The sequence below is a fragment of the Aedes albopictus genome, chromosome 2, assembly GCF_035046485.1.
Source record: "Aedes albopictus strain Foshan chromosome 2, AalbF5, whole genome shotgun sequence".
Taxonomy (NCBI): domain Eukaryota; kingdom Metazoa; phylum Arthropoda; class Insecta; order Diptera; family Culicidae; genus Aedes; species Aedes albopictus.
The window spans coordinates 251,379,670-251,391,211 of NC_085137.1; the positions used below are offsets into that span (position 1 = coordinate 251,379,670).

General features: G+C 44.0%; 1 protein-coding gene across 1 annotated transcript in view; it reads left to right on the forward strand.

Moving 5' to 3' along the window:
- The window catches only part of LOC134286467 (uncharacterized), a 35,553-nt gene extending 25,680 nt beyond the window's left edge, over positions 1-9,873 (forward strand). The window contains exons 6-7 of the mRNA XM_062848079.1: positions 6,559-6,812; positions 9,672-9,873. Of these exons, the coding sequence (XP_062704063.1) occupies positions 6,559-6,812; positions 9,672-9,873 (456 nt within the window). The remainder of the gene's footprint in view (positions 1-6,558; positions 6,813-9,671) is intronic.
- Positions 9,874-11,542: the final 1,669 nt, after the last annotated feature.

Consider the following 11,542-nt stretch of genomic DNA (forward strand, 5'->3'; position numbering starts at 1 on the left):
TGCACCTATCCTCTCGACATCGGGATGAATGCCGGTCGGCTTAAAGGAAACCACTGATCCTCTCGTCACAATCAAGCCATTCCTGCCAGCGTCCAACAGTCATCCCGGTCCTGTGTATGAGTATGGAGAACGGGGTTTCCGAACACTTTTTGCAGGCAAATATGCACAGTCTCAGTAAAATACGTTTGCAATCAAGTCTATCGCTTACAGTTCTCCCACGATGAGTACCTGTGATAGTGTACTGAGTATCCCGCAACGTCACCGCCAGCCATTTTATCCGTTCGACATTCTGCGACGCTCAGAGCCCTCTAAGCGAACCATATCCACACACCAGTGGCACGGTGAAGGCTGGGTAAGCTGCGCAATTCAGATCCCATTGTGATCCACTAGCCTCTGCCCAGCAACTCCTATCCCTACCTCCACGCGGTACCGGCCGGAAACTATGAGCATCCTTAGGGAAGATCGGGTAACCAACCCCGGTGGGAACTTTGGTCGTTGGCTGACAGGGAAGGGGGGGGGGGTTTGCTTCGGCAAACCTGAGCGTCTGTTCTCCAGGAGGAGCGGCTCACAACAGCGTCTGATCCCCATGTTAGGGGCGGCTGATCTACGTCCGAGTGCCAGAGAAGGACTCTAAGCTCAACTGTGCACTATGATCCTCCGGAAAGTAGGGGGTTGGTGTCAGGCCCTACGAGCCAGCCGTAAAACCATTGTAGCGGAAAATCAGCAACAGAATAATACGAACCGAGACCAACTGCAACGACCCCAGCGTACAAAAAGGACTTGTGACTGGAAACTCGGTACGTAGAACTGCCGATCTCTCAACTTCATAGGGAACACCCGCATACTCGCCGATCTACTGAAGGACCGCGGGTTCGGCATCGTAGCGCTGCAGGAGGTGTGTTGGACAGGATCCATGGTGCGAACGTTTAGAGCAATGGTTCCCAAACTTGTCGGCGCAATCGCCCCCTTGAAGCTGTTGACAACTATTTTCGCCCCCCTAAGTTTGCATTGTTCTAAATTAGATCTGAAATTTTGGAATTGCATTAAAATCTACAAACTCTGTCTATTTTGTAGGCCACTCGAACAAAACCTTATTTTCACTGTATTTTTTTAAATCGTGAATAAATAGTATTCAGAATCATACACGCAACCTGAGATTGGCAGATTCTAATACAATTGGGTATGAAACATATACAAATATTGTATTAGGGCCTTGCAAATACAAAAATTGGTAGGTGGCAATATACCAAAAATTGTATTGGCTTCCTAGAATCTGGAAAAGGAAAATTTCGCATGTGTGCGTGTGCTCTGTCGCACTGGTTTCTCATTATTTGTTCTATTTTTAGACTGATCATGGCAGCAGCGGCGGCATCAAATACCAATACATGTGTAAAAAGAAATATGGGCGGCGGCGGGAATCGAACCGGGGCACTATCATGATGATACTCAGTATCCTGCGCTCTAACCAGCACGGCTATAACTGCACATGAATAGACAAGAGGCTGAAAGCCATCATGATCAACACAAACGTGGCTTGGTGATGGAAGTGATACAGCCGCCACACTGCACAATGGGTCCAGAGCCGTATTTGCGAAGACAAAACTGTTTAAGCTTCAGCTTTAAGTTTTTAGACACATATTGTGTTTTAGAAAGTTTATTTTCAATTGTTGACCCTTTTCCCTATTGTTGTTATGTTAGGGTGGTTCGTCTGGTTAAACTGATTCAAAAATCTGCTTTCTAATAATTTTATTTGCAATGCCATGATGGATGGTGATGGATCGTTTAATTAGAAATTCCACCAATAAACGGCAAATTCTAAATTTCATACATCTCAGGACTCTCACCACTTAGAAAGTTGGTGTCTTCGACAACGTTGTTAAGTGAGTCAAGGGCTTACAGTTAATGGTCCACTAGGCGGCGCTAGTTACACATTTGCAAAATCATACAAATGATTGATATTTTTTCGTGAAGTAATCAAGTAGCTGTAAGTTTGTTTTTTTTGAACGTGTCTAAGTCAAGTCAAAGGTTTTTCAAAGAGCTATGTATTAGTCATAATTGTGCAATGTAGCATTTTATTCGGTTCACTTGATCCAGAGATATAGTAATTTTACGAAGAACACTCAAATATGAAACATTTTACTAGAGTTGCTCCAACTTCATGTAAAGTTATGCAATCGAGTCCAAATTTGTACCGATTATAGCTAACTAGTTGTGCAACTGGCAGGAAAAATTTGAGAATATTTGGTGCATTTTTGAAAAAGTTACAGCTTGCTGAATATATTTGAAATAATAAATAAAAGTTGCATGCTTCAGTTAGTTCGTAACTAGCGCCGCCTACTGACAGAACCTTGAACCAATCAGCTAATCAACTGAGCGGCCGTAACCAACCTATCAACATCGCCGAAGACATCAACTTTCTAAGTGATCTGAGCCCTGAGATATATGGAATATAATATTTGTTTAAATTTTAAAAATTGCCTAAAACATTTTTAGCAAGTTGTATCCTTTTATAAAGTCCACCAAAACTATTCAAATTTTGATTACTTGTTCCTCAACGAGTTTGATTTAATTGGTGCAAATTTGGGCTTGATTGATTATTCAACTTTACACGAAATTAGAGCCCTTCTATCTTTATATAGTTTTTGACTTCCGTTTATCAAATTACTGTACCTTAGGACTAAGCGAACCGAATTAAATTTTGAAAGTTTGTGACTAATGTATTGGTCTTCATGTATCGTTGGACTCGACTAAAATATGACCAAAGGCAAAAAAGTTGCAATTTATTGAAAACTTTTCGAAAAGTTCTAATGATTCGAATGTTTTATCCAAGGGCTGAAAGTCTCTTGAATAAAGACAAATCAATCAAATCAATCGAATGTTTTATTTTTGTAAATTTGCTACAACTTTGTAAAACATTCTGATATTGTATAGAGAATAATTAATCAGCAGATTTTTGGATAAGCCACACTTGATTGACCGTAATCATTTCACAATAATGAAAAAAAAAAGAAATGACAGAACTTGGTAGAAACATTTTTGTCTTCGTAAATACGACTCTAGGCGCATTGTGCACTGAAAAGCCCGCATCCAGCAGGTTGCTGTTTGCAAGTGGAAAATTCCATGTAGACAATAGGACGCGAAGCGAAAGTTATTTTTAGACGCAACCCGGTTCAACTTCTCGGGTTTGAATGGAGGTGTTTGTGTGTAGTGGTATGGAAGCTATGGAACCGTGTAGCGCATCTTAATACAACGAATGGATTATGATTTATCACATTTTCTGTACGTTTTTAATACATAAATTGGTAGAAAAGGCATATCTCAATTTTTGGTAGCTTTTCTTGTTTTGCGTGTAGTTTTGGTAGAATCAAGGAAATGTAACTACTAAATATAATTATTCTTAATTATCGAAGAAGGAAGATTGAAAGTAGAGTTTTAAGACTCAGCTTTCTCAGTCGTCTTGGTTTTTTTTTTCATAGAAACTCCAAAAGTTTGACGAAGATTGAAACTTTTCCGAAAATTAGATATTTCCGTAATAAATATGCCATATAATGAAACAAAATCCTTTTAAGTGGAGTGGTAAATTTCAGCAATTTTACTAAAAAAATGCGTAAAAATGACAATCTTGGTTATCAACTTTGAATAACGGGATATCTGTAAAGCCAAAAAAAAGAGGAAAGGCATAATACTCTGAAATAAAATCCTAAAATCCAAATATGTGTTGTTTAAAATTCCATCAGAAAATCTCAAAATACAGGAAGCTTGAAAAACTCTGGTAGAATCCAATTACTTGCTAAACTCTTCTATATCTTGGGATATATAAATGTTTCAAGAGAAAAAATCGCGTTTTGAATTCACACCTACAACAAATCAAGGACAGAAAGTTTCGTATTTCTTTAAACATGAATAATATATCAGGGGATGAACCTGCCTCGGGCAGAAAATCCGCATAATAAAGAGTCATTAAGAATGCATCAAAACATATTGTTGCAAACTTGTAATCGTCAGTTTTAAGTGCATTAAATAGATTTATTATTTTAAATTAGATATTATTTGATAGTTCGCAATTTTAAACCGTGACTTTTTCAAACTATTCACAACTAAAGAATATAGGTCTTGCTATGTTCCCAAAAGAGATCTGAAGAGCTTTCACTTATGGCTGAAGACTCAGAAAAAGCACATGTTTTAATTCTCTGAAATAATTGCACTTGAGTTAAGAATAGGTTTTCAAAATGAATCTTTCTGAAAATGGTTAAAACCGCTTGAAGGGGAACTTATTCTATTTTTTGGTAACTGTGTTCTATTTGTCATATGATGATATATTAAACCAATTAAATCCCAAATTGACAACAAAACATTTCCAATCAAGCTGATTTATTCGACAAGTTTCAGTCAATTCTAATGACAAAAATACCTCTTGACGAAGTGACCGAAACTGTCAAAAATACCCAAAATCACTCTAGATGAAATGGTTTTTGGAAAATCGCCCCCCTGTTGGATTTTTCGCCCCCCAATTTATAATTTTAAAATTTTCGCCCCCTTTGATGTCGCCCACTTTGGGAATCACTGGTTTAGAGGTAATCATACCATCTACCAGAGCTGCGGCAACACACGCGAGCTGGGAACAGCTTTCATAGTGATGGGTGTTATGCAGAGGCGCGTGATCGGTTGGTGGCCGATCGACGAAAGAATGTGCAGGTTGAGGATCAAGGGTCGATTCTTCAACTTCAGCATAATAAACGTGCACAGCCCTCACTCCGGAAGTACTGATGATGACAAGGACGCATTTTACGCGCAGCTCGAACGCGAGTACGATCCCTGCCCAAGCTACGACGTCAAGATCATCATAGGAGATTTGAACGCTCAGGTAGGCCAGGAGGAGGAATTCAGACCGACGATTGGTAAGTTCAGCGCCCACCAGCAGACGAAAGAAAACGGTCTACGACTCATTGATTTCACCGCCTCCAAAAATATGGCCATACGTAGCACCTTTTTCCAACACAGCCTCCCTTATCGTTACACCTGGAGATCACCACAGCAGACGGAATCTCAAATCGACCACGTTCTGATTGACGGACGGCACTTCTCCGACATTATCGACGTCAGGACCTATCGGGGCGCCAACATCGACTCCGACCACTATCTGGTGATGGTCAAACTGCGCCCAAAACTCTCCGTCATCAACAGTGTAAGGTACCGTCGACCGTCACGGTACAACCTAGAGCGACTGAAGCAACCGGCTGACGCCTCAGCATACGCGCAGAATCTCGAAGCCGCGTTGCCAGACGAGGGCGAGCTCGATGAGGCCCCCCTAGAGGACTGCTGGAGTACAATGAAATCAGCCATCAACGACGCAGCAGAGAGCACCATCGGGTACGTGGAACGGAATCAACGAAACAAATGGTTTGACGAATAGTGCAGAACGGTTTTGGAGAAGAAGAACGCAGTGCGGGCGGTAATGCTGCAGCAAGGGACTCGACAGAACGTGGAACGTTACAAACAGAAGCGGAAACAGCAGACCCGCCTCTTTCGGGAGAAAAAGCGCCGCCTGGAAGAAGCGGAGTGTGAAGAAATGGAACTGCTGTGCCGTTCCCAAGAAACACGGAAGTTCTATCAGAAGCTCAACGCATCCCGCAACGGCTTCGTGCCGCGAGCCGAAATATGCAGGGATAAAGACGGAGGCCTCTTGACGGACGGACGTGAGGTGATCGAAAGGTGGAAGCAGCACTTCGATCAGCACCTGAACGGCGTGAAGAACGTAGGCACGGGAGCCCACGGCAACGGAGGAAACGACGACGCCAGTGCAGCGGAGGACGGAAATGAACCAACTCCCACGCTGAGGGAAGTTAGGGATGCCATTCACCAGCTCAAAACCAACAAAGCAGCTGGTAAGGATGGTATCGCAGCTGAACTCATCAAGATGGGCCCAGAAAAGATGGCCACCTGTCTGCATCGGCTGATAGTCAGGCTCTGGGAAACCGAACAGCTACCGGAGGAGTGGAAGGAAGGGGTAATCTGCCCCATTCACAATGCGACCATTTGGAATGTGAGAACTTCAGGGCGATCACTATTTTGAATGCTGCCTACAAAGTGCTTTCCCAGATCATCTTCCGTCGTCTGTCACCTAAAACGAATGAGTTCGTGGGAAGTTCTCAGGCTGGCTTCATCGACGGCCGGTCGACAACGGACCAGATCTTTACCGTACGGCAAATCCTGCACACGGAAAAAAATCCATTCCCATCACCATGAATAAAAAATCATGGTCTTATGATGTCTTCCAATTCATAATATCATGGAATATGGAAATAATTCATAATATCATAAATGAGTTGTCTAGATATATGAATAGAAGCACGCACTTTCATGAATTATAATCATGGTCGCTATCTAGCGTTACACGTCTCTGCCATTTGCAGTAATATAATTCGCGCGGTCGTTCAGCACAGACGTGTGTAGAAAACTAGCTGATATTCCAATTCGGTTGATTTTTATTTTTTAATACTACGGGTAAGTGGAGAAACTTGGCAATAAATAATTGATTAACATATATTCATATTTTAGAAAATGGAACAGAATCAATTCCAGATAATATCTGTTGCCGAGTCAGCACTACCGCTGATGGCTGCTCCAGTGACCGAGGAGCAGAAAAAATACAATCCGGTGCTAGATCCGGATGCGCCGGAGCTCCCGTTAGAAGTGATTCTTCAACGGGCGGGAGTCGAACAATACGCAACGGCAGTGTCGAGTGTTCACGGAATTGAAACTGCCAGGGAGTACAGCGAGCTGCAAGAGGCAGATTTGAAGCTGTTCTGCAGGTACCGTGCGGTACCCAATACCCATATTCTGAACGGTTAAGGGAATCTCACAACAAACACTAAAATAAATGGAAGTTCTTGTTGCTAGAGATAATGCTTCACATTACCATCAAATGTGTTTGTTGTCTAGCTAAATGTATAAAATAAATTAAATCCCATAATAACTTCCAGTCTGTGATCTAGACATATTTTTGTTTGTGGACGACGTGTTCCTAATTATGGACAACATAAGAAGCCGTGGTCCTAATTCTGAACACATAGTGTTACTTACTAATATACAAACACATTCTCTACGATCGCAGTTCAGTCAAAAACTATATGTTTTGTAACGATTGGATAATAGAGGGGCTTAATAAAATTAACACCTCAACTCTCGATTCAATATATGCTTTATAAAAGGAAAATCTATTTTGCGTTAGCCGACTGTTCAGAATATGGAGCTGTCTATAATATGGTGCTCGCACGGTAATCGAAAAATTTTAGCTTAATGGTATTAACTTGACTGTGTTACAAAAGTAGGTGGCCAAAATTAAACCCCTATCCAGATAATCCCACTCCCATATTTTATGACGAAATTCACAAGAGTACAAATGCAAAGAATTAAAATATGATTCGCGGTGAAGATTAAAATAGTAACTCTTGTCACTTCAATTTGAAGAAGAGAGGGTAGCTGAAGAGAAATCGATTATGTTACTTTCGTCCTTATTCAAACTCAATCTAGGGTTTCTCACAACCATGCTGGTATTTATTTCTGTACTATTTTAATTCATTGGTAATGTATGCACCTATCTCATTTTTCTGAGCACATCAATTGAAACCCCACTGTCATTGTTTTTTTTTATTTCGGTAATGTTTTATTGTTTAACTAAAGCGATACCAACTAAAACGTATTGCTTGCTCATAGGAAAAGAAGGATGAAGTCATATAAAAAGCATTTGGAACCATCAACGACGGAATCCTAAAAATATTTAAGATTTCAAAAATTCTAATGTTTCAATCTTACCTAACCATCATTTCAGGAATGTAGCTAGAAAAAAAAACATTTGGGACCATCGACAATTCGCATCCAGGATCATAAAATTATTTTTTGATTTTATGAATTTGTTCCATCGACGACGAAATCACAAAAATACTTTTTGATTTCATGAATTCTAATCATGGTTCCATCTCGCCCAACCATAAATTTATGAATGTGGTTGAAAAGCATAAGAACGATAGACAGAATCATAAAAAAAATTCTTGATCAATTTATTCATAAATTCATGGTTATATTTTTCATTTTTGGTCGTCGAAAGCCAAAACAATAACGGGTACATTGCGTTACGGTAAAATAAAACATAAAAACATGAATTAAAATCATGGTGTATATTTATAACATAAAATCATAAGGTTATCGGGAAATCATGAGTTATATTCAAGATTTTGGGAATGGATTTGTTTCCGTGCAGAAATGCCGTGAATACCAGGTCCCAACGCATCACCTGCTCATCGACTTCAAAGCGGCATACGACAGTATCGACCGCGCAGAGCTATGGAGAATCATGGACGAAAACGGCTTTCCTGGGAAGCTGACTATACTGATTAAAGCAACGATGGACGGTGTGCAAAACTGCGTAAGGGTTTCGGGTGAACTATCCAGTTCATTCGAATCTCGTCGGGGACTGCGACAAGGTGACGGACTCTCATGCCTACTCTTCAACATCGCTCTGGAAGGTGTGATGCGACGAGCCGGGCTCAATAGCCGGGGAACGATTTTCACAAAATCCGGTCAATTTGTGTGCTTTGCGGACAACATGGACATTATCGCTAGAATATTTGGAACGGTGGCAGAGCTATACACCCGCCTGAAACGCGAAGCAGCAAAGATCGGACTGGTGGTGAATGCCTCAAAAACAAAGTACATGCTGGTAGGCGGAACCGAACACGACCGGATCCGTCTGGGTAGTAATGTTACGATAGACAGGGATACTTTCGAGGTGGTGGAGGAATTCGTGTACCTCGGATCCTTATTGACGGCTGACAACAACGTGAGCCGTGAAATTCGGAGGCGCATCATCAGTGAAAGTCGGGCCTACTACGGGCTCCAGAAGAAACTGCGGTCGAAAAAGATTCACCCACGCACCAAATGCACCATGTACAAAACGCTAATAAGACCGGTGATCCTCTACGGGCACGAGACATGGACCATGCTCGAGGAGGACCTACAAGCACTCGGAGTTTTCGAGCGACGCGTGCTAAGAACGATCTTCGGCGGTGTGCAGGAGAACGCTGCACTTTACGGCGAACCCAGCATCCAGAAGGTGGCCAAAGCCGGAAGGATACGGTGGGCAGGGCATGTTGCAAGAATGCCGGACAACAACCCTGCAAAGCTGGTGTTTGCAACTGATCCGCTTGGCACAAGAAGGCGTGGAGCGCAGAGAGCACGATGGGCAGACCAGGTGGAGCGTGACCTGACGAGCATTGGGCGCGACCGAGGATGGAGAGCGGCAGCCACAAACCGAGTATTGTGGCGTACTATTGTTTATTATGTCTTGTCTTACATGTGATGTTGAACAAATAAATGTATGTATGTATGTATCCACACACCAGTGTGGACTTACTACCTTTGGCACCGGAAGGTGATCGAGTACCGGGGCATACGGATTGCTCAAGCGGAGTAAGCCTAGGCCTGGCGGGGACCCAGCAGTTGGCTCTGCTGGGCCTCTTCAGAAATTCCACATATCTGGAAGCAACCCAGTACAAGTGGTAGGGCACCACTTCCAAAGTGTCACAGACCTGTTATGAGTGCCTTGGGTACATCAGGAACGGCGCTAATCCAATTCTGAAAGTGGAGATGCAGAGGGAACGGCGTTGAACCAGTTCGCGCGACGAGGACTGCCGGGATCGCCACTACGAGGGGTTGGTGTACTCACCAGCGGGCAGGCGACAGGAGGTTCAACAGGAGGACCACGAGGCGGCACAGCACCGGCCGGAGGAAGCGCCGATAACAGGCGTGGACCACACGCGGACGCTGAACCGCAACAGGAATGGGCTACCGAAGATGTTGGTAGTTGCCGAATAGCTGGACGAGCTGAGCGATCGGCTACACGAACGGGCGGAATAACATCAGCAAGGACCTGAAACAATTGCTCCGCATATCGCTGCCTCTGGCCAAGAAGGGGTATGATCTCCTGGTCGAAGTTGAAGTGCGGCTGATGCAAGCAAGGAGGAGCGGTCCATCTAAATGGACAGCTTCCTCTTTGCAAGAAACGTGACGATGCAGCACGAAACCATGTAGCTCGCCCAAGCCGTAGCGGCGAGGTCAAACCGCCTACGGCTCGAGCTGCATAATCGAAACCTGCAGAGGAGACGCGGCCCAAGAAAAGTCCGGCTGAGGCGGGCGAAAGGCCAAAGAGGAAAACAGGAACGGCCAGCGTGAGTTACCAGGCTGCCAAGTCGGTTGAGAAACGCGCAAGAGGCAGGGAAACCAAGCCCCAAGAGCCCAACCCTTAGAGGAACGACGGCCAACCGGACCAAGGGAAGGAGAACCCTTGGATTACGGTTGGAATGAAGAAGGTAGTGAGAAAAATGAAGTCAGCCTGTAAACGCGAACAGAGCGACGTGCAGGTCTTCAAACCCCAGATAGACACGTATGCCGTTGTGCTGAGGGCCATGCGAAGCGAAATTCGTCTCTCATCGCTGGGTGCGGATGTAAAAAAGCATCTGGCGCTATTGCGAAGTCGCTTAAGTTGAACAAGACTCCGTGTCCGGACGGTTTCCCGACAGTAGCCACCAAGACGACCATCGAGGCTAACCCTGGCATGTTCAGTATGGCTATGTAGGTGCGCTTAGACAGAAGCAAATTTCCGGAGAGGTGGAAAATGCAGATTGGTTCTACTGCCCAGGAACCCGGGAAGCTTGGTGACCCGTCAACATACAGACCTATCTGCCTTCTGGACACCGTCGGGAAAGTATTGGAATGGATCATTCCGTCGAGGGTCTAACACCAAGAAATCCGATGACTCTGGCCTCTCGGATAATCAGCTCGTCTTCCGGGAGGGCGAATCGACAGTGGACTCTATTAGAGCTGTAATCAAAATGGCCGAGATAGCGCTTCAAAAGAAGTGAACGGGAATCCGCTAGTGCTCGGATATCACGCTGGACGTAAAGAATACGTTCAACAGCGTCAGCTGGACTGCCATCGAGTGTGCCATACACCACCTAAGAGCCCCGCCTATGCCGGATACTAGAGAGCTACTTCCAGAATAGAGTGCTTATCTATAACACCGAGGAAGGCGAGAGAGGTTACAACATTACCGCGGGGGAACATCAAGGCTCCATTCTGGGCTCGGTACCATGGAGCGTGGCGAATTGAGGCTCAAACTTTTACCGAATGTATAAGTTGGCTTTACCGATGATGTTGCCCTCATTATACACGGCGAATAGATAGAGGAAGTGGAACTGACAGCAACGCACGCAATTGGCATAGTGGTGGACTGGATGAGGTCGAGACAGTTGACACTCGCGCACCACAAAACCGAGGTGGTAGTGGTAAACAATCGCAAATCTGAACAACAGGCAGTGGTCACTAAAGCAATTGGGGGTTATGATCGACGATAAGCTGAAATTGGTGAACCGAAACGCTAGTAGTGAACCGAAACGTTAAGCGACTCGATAGTACTCACAGGCTGATGTGTCTTAGGGTGGTCAGCACATACCGCACTGTCTCAAAGGACCCGGTATGCGTGCTA